The sequence below is a fragment of the Oncorhynchus masou genome, chromosome 12 (assembly GCF_036934945.1).
Source record: "Oncorhynchus masou masou isolate Uvic2021 chromosome 12, UVic_Omas_1.1, whole genome shotgun sequence".
NCBI classification, from domain to species: Eukaryota; Metazoa; Chordata; class Actinopteri; order Salmoniformes; family Salmonidae; genus Oncorhynchus; species Oncorhynchus masou.
The window spans coordinates 20,318,048-20,343,113 of NC_088223.1; the positions used below are offsets into that span (position 1 = coordinate 20,318,048).

Sequence of the window (25,066 nt, forward strand, 5' to 3'; positions counted from 1 at the left end):
TGATAGGCTAATTGACATCATTTGAGTCAATTGGAGGTGTACCTGTGGATGTATTTCAAGGCCAAACTTCCAATTCAGTGCCTCTTTGCTTGACATCATGGGAAAATCAAAAAAAATCAGCCAAGACCTCAGAATTTTTTTGTAGACCTCTACAAGTCTGATTCATCCTTGGCAGCAATTTCCAAACACCTGAAGGTACCACGTTCATCTGTACAAACAATAGTACGCAAGTATAAACACTATGGGACCAGGCAGCCATCATACCGCTCAGGAAGGAGATGCATTCTGTCTCCTAGAGATTAACTTACATTGGTGCGAAAGGTGCAAATCAATTCCAGAACAACAGCAAAGGACCTTGTGAAGATGCTGGAGGAAACAGGTACAAAAGTATCTATATCCACAGTAAATGAGTTCTATATCGACATAACCTGAAAGGCCGCACAGCAAGGAAGAAGCCACTGCTCCAAAACCACCATCAAAAAGCCAGACTACGGTTTGCAACTGCACATGGGGACAAAGATCATACTTTTTGGAGAAATTTCCTCTGGTCTGATGAAACAAAAATGGAACTGTTTGGCCATAACCATCGTTATGTTCGAAGGAAAAAGGGTGAGGCGTGCAAGCCGAAGAACACCATCCCAAACATAAAGCACGGGGGTGGCAGCATCATGTTGTGGGGGTGCTTTGCTGCAGGAGGTAGTGGTGCACATCACAAAATAGATGCCACCAAGAGGGAGGAAAATTATGTGGATATATTGAAGCAACATCTCAAGACATCAGTTAGGAAGCTTGGTCGCAAATGGGTCTTCCAAATGGAGAATGACCCCAAGCATACTTCCAAAGTTGTGGAAAAATGGCTTAAGGACAACAATGTCAAGCTATTGGAGTGCCCGTCACAAAGCCCTAACCTCTATCCTATAGAAAATGTGTGGGCAGAACAGAAAAAGCATGTGCGAGCAAGAGGCCTACAAACCTGACTCAATTACACCAGCTCTGTCAGGAGGAATGGGACAAAATTCACCCAACTTATTGTGGGAAGCTTGTGGAAGGCTACCCAAAATATTTGACCCAAGTTAAACGATTTTAAGGTAATGCTACCAAATACTAATTTAGTGCATGTAAACTTCTGACCCACTGGGAATGTGATGAAAGAAATAAAAGCTGAAATAAATCATTCTCTACTATTATTCTGAAAAAGTGGTGATCCTAACTGACCTAAGACAGGGAATTTTTATGTGGATTAAATGTCAGGAATTGTGAAAAATATCAGGAATTGTGAAAAACTGAGTTTAAATGTATTTGGCTAAGGTGTATGTGAACTTCTGACTTCAACTGTATTTATATTAGCGGTAGTAGTAGTAATAGTAGATGTAGTAGTAGTAGCAGCAGCATTACTAGTACTAGTAGTAGTAGCAGCAGCAGCAGAAGTAGTAGTAGTAGTAGCAGCATAGTAGTAGTAGTAGCAGCGTAGCAGCACCAGCAGCAGTAGTAGTAACAGCAGTAGTAGCAGTAGTAATAGTTGTAGTACTTGTCTTAGTTGTAGTCGTATTAGCAGTGGTAGTAGTAGTAATAGTGGTAGTGGTAGTAGTAGTTATAGTTTGCGTCATTGTCTTTGTAGTAGTGGTAGTAGTAGTACTAGTAGTAATTGTAGTAGTAGTAGTAGTGGTAGTAGTAGTTGTATTAGCAGTAATATTTGTCATAGTAGTAGTAGTAGCAGCATCAGTGACAGTAGTAGTTGCAGCAACAATAGTAGTAGTACTATTAGTAGTAGTAATAGTAGTAAATAAAATAAGTAAATAAAAAGTAGTAGAAGTAGAAGTATTAGTAGTGGTAGTGCTAGCAGAAGTGGTTGTCGTAGTAGTAGTAGTAGAAGTTGTAATAGTAATAGGTGTTTTACAACAGTCATTCTGTGATCATACTATGTTATACCCATATGTGGGTTCCAATCAAGCGCTTGTAGTTTTGTATCTGCTTTTCCTGTAGTTTACCCAAGGTATATATTTTCCACAGCAACTCTCCTGACTCCCCTTCCCCTTTTCTCCCCAGGCTGTCACAGGAGGCTTCAACCCAATCAATGTGTTTGGGCAAAAAATCACTGGTTCTCACTGGAGACCCATGGGAGTTTCTCCCGGTGTGGGTGTAGAAAACAGCCGTTGCTAAACGGAAATTAAAACTACAGCGGAAAGACCCAGTAAAACCCTTTTAAGACTGGTGGGTGATTTTGGATTTCGCACTGTGTCACGGGTGTCGTCCGAAGGATGAGACCAAGGCGCAGCGTTCTTTGAGTTCCACATAATTTAATAAAGAAGTGAAACTTTTAGAAAAAACTAAACAATGAAGAATACAACGACCGAACAGCCTCGTTGTGCCAACGACCTGCACACAACCGAAAGAACAAGATCCCACACTGACGGAGGGGGGAAAAAAGCTACCTAAGTATGATTCCCAATCAGAGACAACAATTGACAGCTGTCCCTGATTGAGAACCATACCTGGCCAAACACAAAGAAAAGAAAACATAGAAACATGAACATAGAATGCCCACCCTAGTCACACCCTGGCCTAACCTAAATAGAGAATAAAAACCTCTCTATGGCCAGGGCGTGACACACTGGTACTGAAATAAAGGGTCGTCTCTCTCCTTAATTGACGCTTGTAATCCGTGTGTTGTTCCAGGGTCCTCAACTGATGGTTTGGGAAACAACAGGGAGCCCAAATGAAATGGGTTCTAGAGAGGGGATAATACTGAGGCATGATGGACCGGTGGAGGTTTGCTGAATGTTGTTGGTAAATGTTTGACTGACATCGGTTCAATATATGGATTCTATCGATCTCCAGTTATGAGGTTTACATTAAGGAATACATGGTGAAATGTATTCTCGGTGTAGAGAACATAATTAACATGAAAGCTATATTAATCAGATGCATTAACCACATTCCCTCAAATTATATATGACATAAATATGAGTTGAGAGAATACAAGAATACGTGTTTGAAAATAGTAAAAATACTATTCTTGACTGGCTTTTGAAGATCACGGTAAAGCACCCCAGAGTGGAGGTGCTATGACTAGCTTCTCTAATCTTAAACCTGCTTCCAAGAAATGTGCACGCAATCACACACACACCCCTAGCCTCAATCAGAATGATAATATCCTCCTTTTGATCGCTATCATGAATCAGTGTGTCTGCTTAATTTCTCCCTGCTCTGTAATTAACCCTGTGTTGATTCATATCAGTCATTCATTTAATGAGAGATAGGACACATTGAAATTGTAGTGCAACAAGTTGTCTTCTCTCAGCTAGCTAAACATGCTAACGGAACAGAGGCAACCATTCCGGACTTGGCAGGATTAGGCTAAATTTCTGCAATATGATTGTTAACACTTTACTGTCACCCCTCATATATATGGCTTCATAAAGCCTTTAAAACAACTACACAATATTCTTTGTCAAACTGTAAGGTGAACATTTACGTAAGGTGAACCTTTCCAAATTCTAGTTTTAACTTTGACATGATGTCTTTGTCAAGAGCACGCTACTTTTTCAGTATACGTGAGACAGTGCGGTGGTATCTTTGTCATTCTCTTCTCGTGTTCACTGGCTGTCATTTAGTAGTGTGAGAGAGAGAGAGAGAGAGACAGACATACAATTGTTTCTCCCCCTCTCCTCTCCCTCCCACTAGCAGAGCCAGAGAACCTTCCACTTCAACAGTAGTGTAGGAACATATACTGTGGAAGACACTGTAGGCCTACTGTTGGTCAAAGGGAGAGAACACATTGATGTGTGAAAATGTTGTACATTCTATAGCAGTAAATGTCTCCATGTTCACTCAATTATTTGATTTTCAACCTGTACCTGGAAATACATGACTTCAGAATATTTTTCCACAGACGAAAGTAGCCTAGTGTGTTGTATTCAGAGCTAGTGCTTGCCACATAAAATGCAGACCTTGCTGTTTGAAATCTTGAAAGCAGTAATTTCCTGAAAAAGGTCTCTCTTTTCAAGTTCAGCAATTTTGCGGGGAACCTGAATTAATTTAAACCTGCTTATGGTGCAGTATTTGAACTGAATATGCAAGGTGTATTTAAAATGACCCAGCAAATTTGTGGGCAAAGAAAATGAATGGAAACGGAACCAAACAGAACCCATGTAAACGATTGTTAGAGAGGAATAATTTTAACGTTACCTTCGTCTCAGAATCTTTCATGAATACACAAACAAACAAACAAACACAAACACAAACACACACGTGTGTCAGTCAGTCAGTCAGTTAATGTCATCCATCCCAGCTGTCACTCCCACCTAACAATTACAGCTCCTGTTACTGTGGGCACTCTGAAGGTGTGAGCTTCCCTGATGTTTCCACAGGCGTGTGAGAGTGTTAATTTGTTCAGACTAGAAGGACTCCCAGACTAGATAGAGAGTGTGTGTGTGTCTGTCCTCCCGGCATGTGTGTATGTACCTGGCGTGCGTGCATGCGTCCGTGCGTGCGACTGACACACTGAGACTGCCCTAGTTGCCATGGCTTAATCCCTCAGATGGCGATCGAAGGCCTATGTCTAAAGCTCAGATCTCAGATGGCGATTTAAGGCCTCTGCCTTAAACTCAAATCTCAGATGGTGATTTAAGGCCTCTGTCAAAAGCTCAGATCTCAGATAGCGGTGGAAGGCCTCTGTCTAAAGCTCAGATCTCAGATGGTGATTTAAGGCCTCTGTCTAAAGCTCAGATCTCAGATAGCGATGGAAGGCCTCTGTCTAAAGCTCAGATCTCAGATTGTGATTTAAGGCCGCCTCTGTTTAAACCTCAGATCTAAGATAGCGATTTAAGGCCTCTGTCTAAAGCTCAGATCTCTGGGCTTGAACTCCTACTTTCGGAACACCAGGATCAGTCTGAATGTAGCCAACGTTTATTGGTCAGAAATGTACTATCCTGTCCTTTTCTTTCCAGCTCTCCTTTGCGGCAACAACCCCTGTTCTGGCCGACAAGAAGAAGTACCCCAACTTCTTCCGGACGGTTCCGTCGGACAACGCAGTGAACCCAGCCGTGGTCAAGTTCCTCAACTTTTACAACTGGAGCCGTGTGGGGACCCTCACACAGGATGTCCAGAGGTTCTCAGAGGTGAGGCACGAATATATTATGACTATATTATGATTGATTGAGTAATTGATTGATTGATATTAAGATTTTCTTTGAGATAATGATACAGTATATTGTGGAGATATCATGATACAATGATATATTGTGGAGATATCGTGATATTGTGATATACACTACATGACCATGGGTATGTGGACACCTTAGGGAGGTCGGGCACTGATGATGTTGGGCGATTAGGCCTGGCTCGTAGTTGACGTTCCAATTCATCCCAAAGGTGTTCGATGGGGTTGAGGTCAGGGCTCTGTGCAAGCCAGTCAAGTTCTTCCACACCCATCTCAATAAACCATTTCTATATGGACCTCGCTTTGTGCACAGGGGCATTGTCATGCTGAAACAGGAAAGAGGCTTCCCAAAACTGTTGCCACAAAGTTGGAAGCACAGAATTGTCAATATTACGACCATTACGCTGAGATAAGGCGGAGATTTACCAAGCATAGACGTATAGATAACCTGAAGCCAGTGGGTCTGGCGATGAATATGTAGCTAGGGCCAGCCGACTAGAGCATACAGGTTGCAGTGGTGGGTGGTATAAGGGGTTTTGGTGACAAAACGGATGGCACTGTGATAGACTGCATCCAGTTTTATGAGTAGAGTATTGGAAGCTATTTTGTAAATGACATCGCCGAAGTCGAGGATCGATAGGGTAGTCAGTTTTACGAGGGTATGTTTGACGGCGTGAGTGAAGGAGGCTTTGTTGTGAAGCAGGAAGCCGATTCTAGATTTCATTTTGGATTGGAGATGTTTAATATGAGTCTGGAAGGAGAGTTTACAGTCTAGGCAGTCATTTGAGAAACCAAGGCTGTTGAGTCAGCCGATATGAATACGGTGATTGACAGTTGAAAGCCTTGGCCTGGTCGATGAAATTGGCTGCACAGTATTGTTTTTTTATCGATGGCGGTTATGATATCGTTTAGTACCTTAAACGTGGCTAAGGTTCACCCTTGACCAGCTCAGAAACCGGATTGCACAGTGGAGAAGGTACGGTGGGATTCGAAATGTTCAGTGATCTGTTTATTAACTTGGCTTTCGAAGACTTTAGAAAGGCAGGGCAGGATGGATATAGGTCTTTAACAGTTTGAGTCTAGAGTGTCACCCCCTTTCCAATCTTTAGGGATCTCAGGCGATACGAAAGAGAATAGACTGATAAAAGGGGTTACAATAATGGTGGATAATTTTAAAAAGAGAGGGTCCAGATTTTCTAGCCCAGGTGATTTGTACGGGTCCAGGTTTTGCAGCTCTTTCAGAACATCAGCTATCTGGATTTGGATGAAGGATAAGCTGGGGAGGCTTGGACAAGTGGCTGCAGGGGGTGCGGAGCTTTTGATCGGGGTAGGGGTAGCCAAGTGGAAAGCATGGCCAGCCGTAGAGAAATGCTTACTGAAATTCTCGATTATCGTGTATTTATTGATGGTGATTGTGTTACCTAGCCTCAGTGCAGTGGGCAGCTGGGAGGAGGTGCTCTTATTCTCAATGGACTTTACAGTGTCCCAAAACTTTTTGGAGTTAGAGCTACAGGATGAACATTTCTGTTTGAAAAAGCTAGCCTTTGCTTTCCCGACTGATATTGATTCCTGACTTCCCTGAAAAGTTCAATATCGCAGGGACTATTTGATGCTAGTGCAGTCCGCCACAGGATGTTTTTGTGCTGGTCGAGGGCATTCAGGTCTGGAGTGAACCAAGGGCTATATCTGTTCTTAGTTCTAAGTTTTTTAAAGAACAACCAGGCATCCTTGACTGACGGGGTGAGATCAATATCCTTCCAGGATACCTGGGCCAGGTGGATTAGAAAGGCCTGCTTGCAGAAGTATTTTAGGGAGCGTTTGACAGTGATTAGGGGTGGATTAGGGGTGGTCGTTCGACCGCAGACCCATAGCAGACGCAATGAGGCAGTGATTGCTTAGATCCTGATTGAAAACAGCAAAGGTATATTTGGAGGGCAAGTTGGTCAGGATAATATCTATGAGGGTACCCATGTTTATGGATTTAGGGTTGTACCTGGTGGGTTCCTTGATAATTTGTGTGAGATTGAGGGCATCTAGTTTAGATTATAGGACTGCCGGGGTGTTCATATCCCAGTTTGGTCACCTAACAGAATGAACTCTGAAGATAGATGGGGGGCAATCAATTCACATGTGGTGTCCAGGGCACAACTGGGAGCTGAGGGGGGTCTATACAAGGCGGCAACATTGAGAGACTTATTTCTGGAGAGATTAATTGTAAAAATTAGAAGCTCGAACTGTTTGGGTATAGACCTGGAAAGTTTTGCAGAACTCTATCTTGACGGAAAATGTTGTAGTTTACTCCTAAAGCAGGGAGTAAAACAAACTTAGGAAGGAAGCTTCTGATGTTAACATGCAAAACCAAGGCTTTTACGGTTACAGAAGTCAACAAATGAGAGTGCCTGTGGACACGCAGGGCCTGGGTTAACCTTCACATCACCAGAGGAAGAGAGGAGGAGTAGGATGAGGGTACGGCTAAAGGCTATCAAAAGTGGTCGTCTAGTGCATTGGGGACAGAGAATAATAGGAGCAGATTTCTGGGTGTGGTAGAATAGATTCAGGACATAATGTGAAGACAGGGGTAAGGTGGGGTGTGGGTACAGTGGAGGTAAGCCCAGGCACCGAGTGATGATAAGAGAGGTTACATCTCTGGACGGGCTAGTTATGCTGGGTGAGGTCACCGCATTTGTGGGAGGTGGGACAAAGGAGGTATCTAAGGCATGTTGAGTAGGACTAGGGGCTCCGCAGTAAACTAAAACAATGATATCTATCCTAAACAACAGTGTACAAGGCATATTGACATTTGAGAGAGACATAAAGCCAGCAGCATATCACTGCTGGCTTGCTTCTGAAGCTAAGCAGGGTTGGTCCTGGTCAGTCCCTGGATGGGAGACCAGATGCTGCTGGAAGTGGTGTTGGAGGGACAGTAGGAGGCATTCTTTCCTCTGATCTAAAAAAATATCCCAATGCCCCAGGGCAGTGATTGGGGACACTGCCCTGTGTAGGGTGCCATCTTTCAGATGGGACGTTAAATGGGTGTCCTGACTCTCTGAGGTCATTGAAGATCCCATGGCACTTATCATAAGAGTAGGGGTGTTAACCCCAGTGTCCTGGCTAAATTCCCAATCTGGCCCTCAAACCATCACAGTCACCTAAATATCCAGGTTTACGTTTTCTCATTCACCCCCCTCCTCTCCCCTGTAACTATTCCCCAGGTCGTTGCTGTAAATGAGAACGTGTTCTCAGTCAACTTACCTGGTAAAATAATGGATAAAAAAAATAATAAAGCCAGGCATAAAGCAATCACAGGTGTTGATTGGGAGAGCTAGCTAAGACAACAGCTAATCAGCTAAGACAACAACAACAGGTAAGATGGTGATGAATGAACAGAGAGGGTCGGTTAACTACACACAGGGCCTGAGTTTGAGGCAGGGGCCGACAGATAAATAAAATGGTGTACCGTGTTTAATGAACAGTCCAGCAGGCATCAGCCAAGTGATCATAGGGTTCAGTGTACAGCAATAGAGGGAGCGGGGAAGCTGCGGGGCAGTCGCTAGCATGCGGGAGACACAGCGTTTAAAATTAGCAGGCCGGGGTAAGTAGAAGCGTCTGCTCCTACTATTGTAGTTGTAGTAATTTTGTTTGCTAGCTGGGAGATGGGGCAAGGGCGTTAGCCACTCAGTAGTAGCTTGCTAGCAGTGATGATCCGATGCAAAGGTACAGTGGTTACGGTAAGGATCCGGTGGAGTAGTGGATTCTAGCCGTGTTGGGGGTAAATTCCTGGAGGCATCGGCCGGGGGGTTGGGGCTAGCTTTGGGGCTCGGTCTCTCGGTGGCAGCTAGCTAGCTGTGATGATCAGGAGTAATGGTCCAGGGTTTACGGCAGGAATCCGGCGTTGTAGTGGGGAAAACAGTCCAATACAGACAGGCTGGCAAGTATTATCCAGGCAAAAAAAGCATCTGGTGTCTGTGCAGAAGGTAAGGGCCACTAACAATTACTAAGTAGCTAATTAGCTGGCTAGCTACTGATGGAGGTACTGGCTATAAGGTCTAAACAAAATAGCGGATCCGTGTCACATTGGGTGAGGCAGGTTACCGGAAGGTACATTTTATTTAAAAATGGAAAGAGATTGAAAATAAATTGAAATATATACAAAAAAAGACAAAATGCAAAAAGTAAACGAGAGGACGACAAACCACATCTGCACTGCTACACCATCTTGGATTGTTTGTATGCTGTAGCGTTAAGATTACTTATTCACCGAAACTAAGGGGCCTAGCCCGAACCATGAAAAACAGCCCCAGACCATTATTCCTCCTCCACCAACCTTTACAGTTGGCACTATGCATTGGGGCAGGTAGCATTCTCCTGACATCCGCCAAACCCAGATTTGTCCGTCGGACTGCCAGATGGTAAACTGTGATTCATCACTCCAGAGAACACGTTTCCACTGCTCCAGAGGCTGAGCTTTACTCCAGCCGACGCTTGGCATTGCGCATGGTGATCTCAGGCTTGTGTGCGGCTGCTCTGCCATGGAAACCCATGAAGATCCCAATGAACAGTTCTTGTGCTGGCGTTGTGCTGTCAGATGCAGTTCAGAACTCTGTAGTGAGTGTTCCAACTGAGGATTTTTAAGGGCTACGCGCTTCAGATTGGCGGTCCCGTTCTGTGAGCTCGTGTGGCCTACCACTTTGCTCTGAGCCGTTGTTGCTCCTAAACCTTTCCACTTCACAATAACAGCACTTACAGTTGACCGGGGCAGCTCTAGCAGGGCAGAAATTTACGAATTGACTTGTTGGAAATGTAGCATCCTATGACCGTGCCACGTTGAAAGTCACTGAGCTCTTCAATAAGACTATTCTACTGCCAATATTTGACTATGGAGATTACATGGCTGTGTGCTTGATTTTATACCCCTGTCAGCAACAGGTGTGGCTGAAATAGCCAAATCCACTAATTTGAAGGGGAGTCCACATACTTTTGTATATACAGGGTAAAGTGTATATCGTAGAGACATGAAAGATAGGATTGTGCCGAAAGTGGTTACTCCTGATGCAACTTCAACATGGACCCAGAGGGTAGAGAACAGATTCTTTAAAAGGTTGATTTTCATTACTTAGAGAGAGAATATTACTATTTATATGTTCCCTGTAATGTTATTCCATCTGGTGCGTCCTTTTGAGTCCCTCTAAAAATAAATTACATTTTTAAAAGTGGAGTTTTAACATCATCACTCAACACAAATTACTTCCTTTCCCAGTGTGTGATAAAGTCCTTGTGGGAAAGATGAGTTGCATTATCCCATCTGACTCACCATGCATGGTGTCTGATTAAAGTTTAAGGCCCCAACACCCATCCCACAGAACCAGTACGTACACACATCAACACCCATCTCACATGCTGTGGAGGTCCATTGAGGAACTGTTCTCTCCAGGAGAATGTTGAGGCATGCATGGTGGTTTCAAGTAAAACCAGATGACTGCACCTGCTTCCCCACACACAGTCTCTCTCAGCAGACAGAGGTTTTACTTAGCCATCAGGTTGTTAGCACAAAATTGGCTAAGATAGTTGTTTGGAGGCACTGTTTCTGCGGTCAACACCTGAGGTTTCTCCATGGATTAGTGTGGTGGAGAAATAGAATGGAGTCCTTACTACAGTATACATGTACTGTATGTAACCCTCTCACCAGGCTTGAATTTAACTCTCACGATATTACCTTACGTAGAATGTCACAACAACATGGGATGTTAGGAGAGAAGGACATCTCCAATAAGAATCCCTATTGTAAACTCTCTAGGGTGATGACAAATAGGGTATTACCTTCAGATGGAATGATTATAGATTTTTGTTATTGTATATTCCTTTCCCATGCATTAAGTGAAATTGAAACAGGAAATGGCTCCACTAAGGCAAAATACATAAGGTTCAAGATGTTTATTATTATATTTTCAATGCACCACATCAAAATTAATAAAAATAATAAACCCTAATTAGTCGTGGCCAACCGATGTCCAAATTATTTCAAGCTTGCTAACCCGTTGGCGAGCGTTGGAGATCCCCATAAAATGACGACACACATAAAGTCCAGAAGCACCCCACCGTTGTGGTTACTCACTACTCATAGATATTCCCTCAGTGAAGTGTAGCAGTTCTGTGCAGGTTTCCTCACAAGATCCACAGCAAGCACAGCTATCAATGCAGACAGTACTCCTTAGCAGTAACAGATATCAGATTGAAACATGAACTCATTAATCTTCCCCAAGCTGTTCTCTCTCTCTGTGTCACACGATGCTAGGCTAACCTCAAGGCTGTCAAACACCTCCACGATGAGACAGTAGCTTCAGTCTTTACTAAGTCTTTCTCAACAAAGTGATAATAACTCTTGTGAAATAAAATAGGTATTTCCCTTCAAAACTCGATAGGTATGGGTTTTGTTCTATTTTTATCGTCATCTTTTATCATTTTTCATAATGTAAATCAAATCAAATCAAATTTATTTGTCACATACACATGGTTAGCAGATGTTAATGCGAGTGTAGCGAAATGCTTGTGCTTCTAGTTCCGACAATGCAGTAATAACCAACAAGTAATCTAACTAACAATTCCTAATCTACTGTCTTATACACAGTGTAAGGGGATAAAGAATATGTACATAAGGATAGATGAATGAGTGATGGTACAGAGCAGCATAGGCAAGATACAGTAGATGGTATCGAGTACAGTATATACATATGAGATGAGTATGTAAACAAAGTGGCATAGTTAAAGTGGCTAGTGATACATGTATTACATAAGGATGCAGTCGATGATATAGAGTACAGTATATACGTATGCATATGAGATGAATAATGTAGGGTAAGTAACATTATATAAGGTAGCATTGTTTAAAGTGGCTAGTGATATATTTACATCATTTCCCATCAATTCCCATTATTAAAGTGGCTGGAGTTGAGTCAGTGTCAGTGTGTTGGCAGCAGCCACTCAATGTTAGTGGTGGCTGTTTAACAGTCTGATGGCCTTGAGATAGAAGCTGTTTTTCAGTCTCTCGGTCCCAGCTTTGATGCACCTGTACTGACCTCGCCTTCTGGATGATAGGCAGTGGCTCGGGTGGTTGATGTCCTTGGTTGATGTCCTTGATGATCTTTATGGCCTTCCTGTAACATCGGGTGGTGTAGGTGTCCTGGAGGGCAGGTAGTTTGCCCCCGGTGATGCGTTGTGCAGACCTCACTACCCTCTGGAGAGCCTTACGGTTGAGGGTGGTGCAGTTGCCGTACCAGGCGGTGATACAGCCCGCCAGGATGCTCTCGATTGTGCATCTGTAGAAGTTTGTGAGTGCTTTTGGTGACAAGCCAAATTTCTTCAGCCTCCTGAGGTTGAAGAGGCGCTGCTGCGCCTTCTTCACGATGCTGTCTGTGTGAGTGGACCAATTCAGTTTGTCTGTGATGTGTATGCCGAGGAACTTAAAACTTGCTACTCTCTCCACTACTGTTCCATCGATGTGGATAGGGGGGTGTTCCCTCTGCCGTTTCCTGAAGTCCACAATCATCTCCTTAGTTTTGTTGACGTTGAGTGTGAGGTTATTTTCCTGACACCACACACCGAGGGCCCTCACCTCCTCCCTGTAGGCCGTCTCGTCATTGTTGGTAATCAAGCCTACCACTGTTGTGTCGTCCGCAAACTTGATGATTGAGTTGGAGGTGTGCGTGGCCACGCAGTCGTGGGTGAACAGGGAGTACAGGAGAGGGCTCAGAACGCACCCTTGTGGGGCCCCAGTGTTGAGGATCAGCGGGGAGGAGATGTTGTTACCTACCCTCACCACCTGGGGGCGGCCCGTCAGGAAGTCCAGTACCCAGTTGCACAGGGCGGGGTCGAGACCCAGGGTCTCGAGCTTGATGACGAGCTTGGAGGGTACTATGGTGTTGAATGCCGAGCTGTAGTCGATGAACAGCATTCTCACATAGGTATTCCTCTTGTCCAGATGGGTTAGGGCAGTGTGCAGTGTGGTTGAGATTGCATCGTCTGTGGACCTGTTTGAGCGGTAAGCAAATTGGAGTGTCAGATAGGGTGGAGGTGATATGGTCCTTGACTAGTCTCTCAAAGCACTTCATAATGACGGAAGTGAGTGCTACGGGGCGGTAGTCGTTTAGCTCAGTTACCTTAGCTTTCTTGGGAACAGGAACAATGGTGGCCCTCTTGAAGCATGTGGGAACAGCAGACTGATATAGGGATTGATTGAATATGTCCGTAAACACACCAGCCAGCTGGTCTGCGCATGCTCTGAGGGCGCGGCTGGGGATGCCGTCTGGGCCTGCAGCCTTGCGAGGGTTAACACGTTTAAATGTTTTACTCACCTCGGCTGCAGTGAAGGAGAGACCGCATTTTTCCGTTGCAGGCAGTGTCAGTGGCACTGTATTGTCCTCAAAGCGAGCAAAAAAGTTATTTAGTCTGCCTGGGAGCAAGACATCCTGGTCCGTGACTGGGCTGGATTTCTTCCTGTAGTCCGTGATTGACTGTAGACCCTGCCACATGCCTCTTGTGTCTGAGCCGTTGAATTGGGATTCTACTTTGTCTCTGTACTGACGCTTAGCTTGTTTGATAGCCTTACGGAGGGAAAAGCTGCATTGTTTGTATTCAGTCATGTTATTGTTATTTGACGCAATACGAAACATGTCCCAGTCCACGTGATGGAAGCAGTCTTGGAGTGTGGAGTCAGCTTGGTCGAACCAGCGTTGGACAGACCTCAGCGTGGGAGCTTATTTTTTTAGCTTTTGTCTGTAGGCAGGTATCAGCAAAATGGAGTCGTGGTCAGCTTTTCCGAAAGGGGGGCGGGGCAGGGCCTTATATGCGTCGCGGAAGTTAGAGTAACAGTGATCCAAGGTTTTTCTGCCCCTGGTTGCGCAATCGATATGCTGATAAAATTTAGGGAGTCTTGTTTTCAGATTAGCCTTGTTAAAATCCCCAACAACGATGAATGCAGCCTCCGGATAAATGGTTTCCAGTTTGCAAAGAGTTAAATAATGTTCGTTCAGAGCCATCGATGTGTCTGCTTGGGGGGGATATATACGGCTGTGAATATAATCGAAGATAATTCTCTTGGTAGATAATGCGGTCTACATTTGATTGTGAGGAATTCTAAATCAGGTGAACAGAAGGATTTGAGTTCCTGTATGTTTCTTTCATCGCACCATGCCTCGTTAGCCATAAGGCATACACCCCCACCCCTCTTCTTACCAGAAAGGTGTTTGTTTCTGTTGGCGCGATGTGTGGAGAAACCCGCTGGCTGCACCGCATCCGAGAGCGTCTCTCCAGTGAGCCATGTTTCCGTGAAGCACAGAACGTTACAGTCTCTGATGTCCCTCTGGAATGCTACCCTTGCTCGGATTTCATCAACCTTGTTGTCAAGAGACTGGGCATTGGCAAGAAGAATGCTAGGAAGTGGGGCACGATGTGCCCGTCTCCGTAGTCTGACCAGAAGACCGCCACGTTTCCCTCTTTTTCGGAGTCATTTTTTTGGGTCGCTGCATGCGATCCATTCCGTTGTCTTGTTTGTAAGGCAGAACACAGGATCCGCGTCGCGAAAAACATATTCTTGGTCGTACTGATGGTGAGTTGACGCTGATCTTATATACAGTAGTTCTTCTCGGCTGTATGTAATGAAACCTAAGATGACCTGGGGTACTAATGTAAGAAATAACACATAAAAAAAAAAAACTGCATAGTTTCCTAGGAACTCGAAGCGAGGCGGCCATCTCTGTCGGCGCCGGAAGTAGAACAAGAAGTAATGTCCATCCTTTTCTCAACGTCTCTCTCTCTTTTTTTCCCAGGACTGCAGTTAACCAGGTCAACTCCCATTGGTCACAGCTTAACAAGCGACCTTATTGGTCAAAACTTAAAAGTAAATCAACCTATTCACTTGTACACTACCAATTAATTATAACAAATGAACTCAATACTTGGTTTTACCAAGGATATTACATTTATATCAATCATCAGCAGCATCCGTTCTTATGGAGCTATGGTATTTGCCATTTATTCACTGAAACAAAAACCACTGGCTCCTTTCCTCGACTTGTCATACCTCTAGATAGGAATTTAAACGTGTGTGAGAACAGCACATCACCCTAACAGCACCAACACCGCAGCACCCCATGATACCCTGTTTGTGTATCAAAGTGGTATTGGGAGATATCAAAGTGTGGATTAAAAAATCTATCACTTGTGACTGGAGAGCGTGGCATTGTCTGGCGTTGTCGGGCTAGTTGAAAACAATCTATGTGGTGGTGCGGAGGGATAAGAAGACTCGCTGTGACTCTGTGGAAGAGCCAAATCCTTTTATCTCCCTCCTCCTGATGCCGCCATGGGGTTTAGAACGGCAAAAAAGATGGAAGGGCGGTCGATTCAATCAACCTGCTATACCATTTGTCCTTAATCCTGATTTACGAATATATGCAAGGGAGGAAGCATCGTTTTCTCCACTTCCATTCTCCACTCAGATTGTTGCATTGGAACTAGCAGTGGTTTGGTTGATTTGGGCAGGAAAACACACTGTTATAAAATTATGAAAGGATATAGGAACACTTGAAGTTAATCAATTTGTGCATAAGATGGGAAAAAAGGAATGTGTTCTGCATTTCATTGCTTTTCAATGGTCCAAAAGTCCTTGAGAATAGATATGGGAGAATATCAGAACAGCTGTTTATACATTCATGTCTCTCTCTGAGAAATTATGTCCATATTTCATACATTTCATAATCCAGTTGTGAAAGACATTTCATTACTTTCTAGCCCTTCCTTACTTCTAAGCCACTATCCAATACATTTTCAGAAACGGACAGTTATGCAGGTCGTTTTTTTCCTGACAACATCTATCGATAAGTCTGTCCAACATCTAGCTGACAAATGTGTGGATTTCATCGCTTTCGGTTTAGCTTGACGTGATCTCTTCCTGTCTGTCCTGTCTCCATTGTTGCCATCTGACACATTTCAGGAACCTAGGAAGTTTTTCCCTTGCACTGTCTATTAATAAGTGGATTAAGATCTGTTTTGAATCACACTACACCATGCAGTCTTAATGATTAAGCCTCAATCCCCTGTTTGCTTTTAGAGATTAGAATGCCTCATGATGATGAATTCAAACTATTTGCCAAGGCCACTGCTCTTTAGGTGGTGGATTGTGTGTGTGTGTGTGTGTGTGTGTGTGTGAGATCACTTCAACCGCTCTGCTTTCTCTACCATTGTAGTTCCTAAGGTAGTCCTGAGGCATGGTCCTAGGGCTCAGGTCCCCCGAGAGAGAGAAAGAAAGAGAGAAAGAGAGAATTCGAGAGGGCATACTTAAATTCACGCAGGACAATGGAAAGGACAGGAGAAGTACTCCAGATATAACAAACTGACCCTAGGCCCCCGACACATAAACTACTGCAACATAAATACTGGAGGCTGAGACAGGAGGGGTCAGGAGACACTGTGGCCCCATCCGAGGACACCCCCGGACAGGGCCAAACAGGAAGGATATAACCCCACCCACTTTGCCAAAGCACAGCCCCCACACCACTAGAAGGATATCTTCAACCACCAACTTACCATCCTGAGACAAGGCCGAGTATAGCCCACAAAGATCTCCGCCACGGCACAGCCCAAGGGGGGGCGCCAACCCAGACAGGAAGATCACATCAGTGACTCAACCCACTCAAGTGATGCACCCCTCCTGGGGACGGTATGAAAGGGCACTAGTAAGCCAGTGACTCAGCCCCTGTAATAGGGTTAGAGGCAGAGAATCCCAGTGGAAAGAGGGGAACCGGCCAGGCAGAGAGCCTTTCCATTCACCTTCCCACTCCTGGGCCAGACTACACTCAATCATATGACCCACTGAAGAGATGAGTCTTCAGTAAAGACTTAAAGGTTGAGACCGAGTTTGCGAGAGCCTTTCCATTCACCTTCCCACTCCTGGGCCAGACTACACTCAATCATATGACCCACTGAAGAGATGAGTCTTCAGTAAAGACTTAAAGGTTGAGACCGATTTTGCGTCTCTCACATGGGTAGGCAGAAAAATCCATAAAAATGGAGCTCTATAGGAGAAAGCTCTGCCTCCAGCTGTTTGCTTAGAAATTCTAGGGACCGTCTTGTGACCGTAGCGTATGTGTAGGTATGTACGGCAGGACCAAATCAGAGAGATAGGTAGGAGCAAGCCCATGTAATGCTTTGTAGGTTAGCAGTAAAACCTTGAAATCAGCACTTGCCTTGACAGGAAGCCCATGTAGGGAGGCTAACTTAAGTTTATTTAGTGCTTTATCCGGGTAGCCATAAAGTAGAGCATTGCAGTAGTCTAACCTAGAAGTTACAAAAACATGGATACATTTTTCTGCATCATTTTTGGACAGAAAGTTTCTGATTTTCGCAACATTCCGTAGATGGAAAAAAGCTGTCCTTGAAACAGTCTTGATATGTTCTTCTAAAGAGAGATCAGGGTTCAAAGTAACGCCAAGGTCCTTCACAGTTTCATTTGAGACGACTGTACAACCATTAAGATTAATTGTCAGATTCAACAGAAGATCTTTTTGTTTCTTGGGACCTAGAACAAGCATCTCTGTTTTGTCCGAGTTTAAAAGTAGAAAGTTTGCAGCCATCCACTTCCTTATGTCTGAAACACATGCTTCTAGTGAGGGCAATCACCATGTTTCATTGAAATGTACAGCTGTGTGTCATCCGCATAGCAGTGAAAGTTAACATTATGTTTTCGAATGACATCCCCAAGAGGTAAAATATATAGTGAAAACAATAGTGGTCCTAAAACGGAACCTTGAGGAACACCGAAATTTACAGTTGATTTGTCAGAGGACAAACCATTCACAGAGACAAACTGATATCTTTCCAACAGATAAGATCTAAACCAGGCCAGAACTTGTCCGTGTAGACCAATTTGGGTTTCCAATCTCTCCAAAAGAATGTGGTGATCGATGGTATCAAAAGCACCACTAAGGTCTAGGAGCACCAGGACAGATGCCATTAAAAGGTAATTTACCACCTTCACAAGTGCAGTCTTAGTGCTATGATGGGGTCTAAAACCAGACTGAAGCATTTCATATACATTGTTTGCCTTCAGGATGGCAGTGAGTTGCTGTGCAACAGCCTTTTCTAAAATTTTGGAGAGGAATGGAAGATTCGATACAGGTAGATAGTTTTTTTAATATTTTCTTGGTCAAGGTTTGGCTTTTTCAAGAGAGGCTTTATTAATGCCACTTTTAGTGAGTTTGGTACACATCTGGTGGATAGAGAGCTGTTTATTATGTTCAACATAGGAGGGCCAAGCACAGGAAGCAGCTCTTTCAGTAGTTTAGTTGGAATAGGGTCCAGTATGCAGCTAGAAGGTTTAGAGGCCATGATTATTTTCATCATTGTATCAAGGGATATAGTACTAAAACACTTGAGCGCCTCTCTTGATCCTAGGTCCTGGCAGAGTTGTGCAGACTCAGGACAACTGAGCTTTGAAGGAATACGCAGATTTAAAGAGGAGTCCGTAATTTGCTTTCTAATTAATCATGATCTTTTCCTCAAAGAAGTTCATGAATTTATCACTGCTGAAGTGAAAGCCATCCTCTCTTGGGGAATGCTGCTGTTTAGTTAGCTTTGCGACAGTATCAAAAAGGAATTTCGTATTGTTCTTATTTTCCTCAATCAAGTTGGAAAAATAGGATGATCGAGCAGCAGTAAGGGCTCTTCGGTACTGCACGGTACTGTCTTTCCAAGCTTGTCGGAAGACTTCCAGTTTGGTGTGGCGCCATTTCCGTTCCTATTTTCTGGAAGCTTGCTTCAGAGCTTGGGTATTTTCTGTATACCAGTGAGCTAGTTTCTTATGAGAAATGTTTTTAGTTTTCAGGGGTGCAACTGCATCTAGGGTATTGCGCTAGGTTAAATTGAGTTCCTCAGTTAGGTGGTTAACTGATTTTTGTCCTCTGGCGTCCTTGGGTAGACACAGGGAATCTGGAAGGACATCTTTGTGTTGTCTGTGAATTTATAGCACGACTTTTGATGTTCCTTGGTTGGGGTCTGAGCAGATTATTTGTTGCCATTGCAAACGTAATAAAATGGTGGTCCGATAGTCCAGGATTATGATGAAAAACATTAAGATCCACAACATTTATTCCATGGGACAGAACTAGGTCCAGAGTATGACTGTGACAGTGAGTGGGTCCAGAGACATGTTGGACAAAACCCACTGAGTCGACGATGGCTTCGAAAGCCTTTGGAGTGGGTCTGTGGACTTTTCCATGTGAATATTAAAGTCACCAAAGATTAGAATATTATCTGCTATGACTACAAGGTCCGATAGGAATTCAGGGAACTCAATGAGGAACGCTGTATATGGCTCAGGGGGCCTGTAAACAGTAGCTATAAAAAGTGATTGAGTAGGCTGCATGGATTTCATGACGAGAATCTCAAAAGACAAAAACGTCATTTTTTTTGGTTGTAAATTGAAATTTGCTATCTTAAATGTTAGCAACACCTCCGCCTTTGCGGGGTGCACGGGGGATATGGTCACTAGTTTAGCCAGGAGGTGAGGCCTCATTTAACACAGTAAATTCATCAGGCTTAAGCCATGTTTCAGTCAGGCCAATCACATCAAGATTATGATCAGTGAGTAGTTCATTGACTATAATTGCCTTTGAAGTAAGTGATCTAAAATTAAGTAGCCCTATTTTGAGATGTGAGGTATCATGATCTCTTTCAATAATGACAGGAATGGAGGAGGCCTTTATCCTAGTGAGATTGCGAAGGCGAACACCGCCATGTTTCGTTTTGCCCAACCTAGGTCGAGGCACAGACACGATCTCAATGGTGAGAGCTGAGCTGACTACACTGACTGTGCTAGTGGCAGACTCCACTATGCTGGCAGGCTGGCTAACAGCCTGCTGCCTGGCCTGCACCCTATTTCATTGTGGAGCTAGAGGAGTTATAGCCCTGTCTATGTTGGTAGATAAGATGAGAGCACCTCTCCAGCTAGGATGGAGTCCGTCACTCCTCAGCAAGTCAGGCTTGGTCCTGTTTGTGGGTGAGTCCCAAAAAGAGGGACAATTATCTACAAATTCTATCTTTTGGGAGGGGCAGAAAACAGTTTTCAACCAGCAATTGAGTTGTGAGACTCTGCTGTAGAGCTCATCACTCCCCCTAACTGGGAGGGAGCCAGAGACAATTACTCGATGCCGACACATCTTTTAAGCTGATTTACACGCTGAAGCTATGTTGCGCTTGGTGATCTCTGACTGTTTCATCCTAACATCGTTGGTGCCGACGTGGATAACAATATCTCTATATTCTCTACACTCACCAGTTTTAGCTTTAGCCAGCACCATCTTCAGATTAGCCTTAACGTCGGTAGCCCTGCCCCCTGGTAAACAGTGTATGATCGCTGGATTATTCGTTTTAAGTCTAATACTACGGGTAATGGAGTCGCCAATGACTAGAGTTTTCAATTTGTCAGAGCTAATGGTGGGAAGCTTCGGCGTCTCAGACCCCGTAACGGGAGGAGTAGAGACAAGAGAAGGCTCGGCCTCTGACTCCGACTCGTTGCTTAATGGGGAAAACCGGTTGAAAGTTTCTGTCGGCTGAATGAGCGACACCGGTTGAGCATTCCTACAGCATTTCCTTCCAGAAACCGTGAGAAAGTTGTCCGGCTGAGGGGACCGTGCGAGGGGATTTATACTACTATCTGTACTTACTGGTGGCACAGACGCTGTTTCATCCTTTCCTACACTGAAATGACTCTTGCCTAACGATTGCGTCTGAAGCTGGGCTTGCAGCACAACTATCCTGGCTGTAAGGCGATCGTTCTCCTGTATACTATGAGTACAGCGACTGCAATTAGAAGGCATCATGTTAATGTTACTACTTAGCTACGGCTGTTTGGAGGTCCTGACGAACCACGTCCAGATAAAGCGTCCAGAGTGAAAAAGTTGAGGGAAAAAACAACAATATAAACAGTAATTAAAAAGTAAAAACCGTAAAGTTGTCAGGTAGCAAAGTATGGTTGGCAACAAAACGCACAGCAACACGTAAATAAGTCTGCAAGTTGTGACCGGAAATGGCGTCAAAAATTACGTTCCAAAAAGTACAACCCAAATTCTATGGAAAACGTGAATTAATCCAAAAATCTATCTAAGTGTGGAGTGAAGATGTCCATAGACGCTGATCCTGGGTCAGTTACCCCTCCTCCTCTCCTCATCACTCTCTCTGATCAACATTAATGAAATTTGAACACAGAAAATCCCTCACTGAGCGAGGTAATCACATTACATAAAGGAATGACTGTGATCACATTTTGAAACCTTACGTTGATATCATGACCGTACCAAGAAATCGTAGAAAAGCAATAAGATTTCGAAAACAACAAAAAATAAATATATGTACACTACAGGTCAAAGGTTTTAGAACTGTAACGAGTTCGCTGAGAGTCGGGAAGCAAGTACAGCGAGGGAGTGTTTTAATAAGCAAACAAAACAATAAACACGAAACACAAATAACACACCGACATGAAAACAGAGTCAATAACCCCTGAGGGAAGAACCAAGGGCATTGACAGATATAGTGAAGATAATCAAGGTGGTGATGGAGTCCAGGTGAGTGTCATGAGGCGCAGGTGCGCGAGATGATGTGACAGGTGTGCGGGATAATCAGCAGCCTGATGACCGAGAGGCCGGAGAGGGAGAATACGTAGTACCCCCTCCCTTACGCGCGGCTCCAGACGCTGGACGCCATCAAAGGGGACGAACCTGGGGATCAGGAGTGGACCTGTCACCCCTGCAGAAGCGCAAGAAACAGTCACGGCAACTGAGGCACGGAAACCTGTCTAGTCAGATGTGGCGCGGGAACCTGACAGATCGGTTGAGGCAAAGGAGCCTAGTGATCCGGCCGAGGCACGAAAGCCTGACGAGCCGGCTGAGGAAGGGGAGCATGGCGATCCAGCTAAGGCATGGGGTTAGAAGCTGTTAAGGAGCCTGTTAGTCCTAGACTTGGCACTCCGGTACCTCTTTCCGTGCGGTACCAGAGAGAACAGTCTATGACATGGGTGACTGGAGTTTTTGGCAATTTTTTGGGCTGTCCTCTGAAAAAGGCCTAGTATATACAGTACTAGTCAAATTTTTGGACACACCTACTCATTCCAGGGTTTTTCCTAGTTTTTCTTATTTTCTACATTGTAGAATAAGAGTGAACACATCACAACTATGAAATAACGCATATTATTTTATATTTGAGATTCTTCGAAGTAGCCACCCTTTGCACACTTTGCCTTGATGACAGCTTTGCACAGTTTTGTAGTTCTCTCAACCAGCTTCATGAGGTAGTCAGCTGGAATGCATTCAAATTAACAGGTGTTCCTTGTTAAAAGTTAATTTGTGGAATTTCTTTCCTTCTTAATGCGTTTGAGCCAATCAGTTGTGTTGTGACAAGGTAGGGGTGGTATACAGAAGATAGACCTATTTGGTAAAAGACCAAGTCCATATTATGGCAAGAACAGCTCAAATAAGCAAACAGAAATGACAGTCCATCATTACTTTAACACATGAAGGTCAGTCAATCTGGAAAATGTCAGGAACGCAATATCGCAAACACCATCAAGCTCTATGATGAAACTGTCTCTCTTGAGGACCACCAGAGGAAAGGGAAGACCCAGAGTTACCTCTGCTGCAGAGGATAAGTTCATTTGAGTTAACTGCCTCAGAAATCGGCAATTCACTGCACTTCAGATTGCACCTCACAGAGTTCAAGTAACAGAAACATCTCAACATCAGCTGTTCAGAGGAGAATGCGTGAATCAGGCCTTCATGGTCAATTTTGCTGCAAAGAAACCACTACTAAAGGACACCAATAATAAGAAGAGACTTGCTTGGGCCAAGAAAAATGAGCAATGGACATTAGAACGGTGGAAATCTGTCCTTTGGTCTGATGAGTCGAAATGGGAGATTTTTGGTTCCAACCGCTATGTCTTTGTGAGACGCAGAGTAGGTGAACAGATGATCTCTGCATGTGTTGTTCCCACTGTGAAGCATGGAGGAGGTGTGACGGTGTGGGGGTGCTTTGCTGGTGACACTGCCTGTAATTTATTTAGAATTCAAGGAACACTTAACCAGCATGGCCACCACAGCATTCTGCAGTGATACGCCACCCCATCTGGTTTGCGCTTAGTGGGACTATCATTTGTTTTTCAACAGGACAATGTCCCAACATGCCTCCAGGCTGTGTAAGGGCTATTTGACCAATAAGGAGAGTGATGGAGTGCTGCATCAGATGACCTGGCCTCCACAATCACTCGACCTCAGTCCAAATGAGATGGTTTGGGAACCATGTTCTGTTATAATCTCCACCCAGCACAGCCAGAAGAGGACTGGCCACCCCTAATAGCCTTGTTCCTCTCTTTGTTTCTTCCTAGGTTTTGGTCTTTCTATGGAGTTTTTCCTAGCCACCATGCTTCTACACCTGCATTGCTTGCTGTTTGGGGTTTTAGGCTGGGTTTCTGTACAGCACTTTGATATATCAGCTGATGTAAGAAGGGCTATATAAATACATTTGATTTGATTTGAGTTAGACAGCAGAGTGAAGGAAAAGAAGCCAACAAGTGCTCAGCATATGTGGGAACTCTTTCAAGACTGTTGGGAAAGCATTCCAGATGAAGCTGGTTGATAGAATGCCAAGAGTGTGCAAAGCTATCCATCAAGGGGAAGGGTGGCTACTTTGAAGAATCTCAAATATAAAATATATTTGGATTTGTTTAACACTTTTTTGGTTGCTACATGATTCCATATGGGTTATTTCATAGTTTTGGTACTGTACATTTAAGTATATAATTGGCTGGGCAATTTTGGAAGTATGCTTGTGGTCAACATCCATTTGGAAGACCCATTAACGACCAAGCTTTAACTTCCTGACTGATTTTTTTACTTAATATATATATATATATTTCACCTTTATTTAACCAGGGAAGCTTGTTGAGAACAAGTTCTCATTTACAACTGCGACCTGGCCAAGATAAAGCAAAGCAGTGCAACAGAAACAACAACACAGAGTTACACATGGAAAAAACAAGCGTACAGTCAATAACACAATAGACAAAAAAGAAAGTCTATATAGTGTGTGTGTGCAAATGACGTGAGGAGGTAAGGCAATAAATAGGCCATAGTAGCAAAGTAATTACAATTTAGCAGATTAACACTGGAGTCATAGATGAGTAGATGATGATGAGCAGATGATGGTGTCTGCAAAGAAGCAGCAAAGAAGCAGCAAAGTAAATAAAAACAATGTGGATGAGGTAGGTAGATTGGGTGGGCTATTTACAGATGGACTATGTATAGCTGCAGTGATCGGTTAGCTGCTCAGATAGCTGATGTTTAAAGTTAGTGAGGGAAATCTAAGTCTCCAGCTTCAGCGATTTTTGCAATTTCTTCCAGTCTCTGGCGGCAGAGAACTGGAAGGAAATGCGGCCAAAGGAGGTGTTGGCTTTGGGGATGACCAGTGAGATATACCTGCTGGAGCGCGCGCTACGGGTGGGTGTTGTTATCGTAACCAGTGAGCTGAGATAAGGCGGAGCTTAATCTAGCATAGACTTATAGATGACCTGGAGCCAGTGGGTCTGGCGACGAATATGTAGCTCGGGCCAGCCGACTAGAGCATACAAGTCGCAGTGGTGGGTGGTATAAGGTGCTTTGGTAACAAAACGGATGGCACTGTGACAGACTACATCCAATTGGCTGAGTAGAGTATTGGAAGCTATTTTGTAAATGACATCGCCGAAGTCGAGGATCGGTAGGATAGTCAGTTTTACTATGGTAAGTTAGGCGGCGTGAGTGAAGGAGGCTTTGTTGCGAAATAGGAACCCGATTCTAGATTTGATTTTGGATTGGAGATGTTTGATATGAG

At 44.0% G+C, this 25,066-nt stretch overlaps 1 protein-coding gene across 1 annotated transcript in view; it reads left to right on the forward strand.

Moving 5' to 3' along the window:
* The window catches only part of gabbr2 (gamma-aminobutyric acid (GABA) B receptor, 2), a 405,067-nt gene that overhangs the window by 175,514 nt on the left and 204,487 nt on the right, over positions 1-25,066 (forward strand). Inside the window, exon 3 of the mRNA XM_064979858.1 lies at positions 4,950-5,120. Coding sequence (XP_064835930.1) covers positions 4,950-5,120 — 171 coding nt within the window. The remainder of the gene's footprint in view (positions 1-4,949; positions 5,121-25,066) is intronic.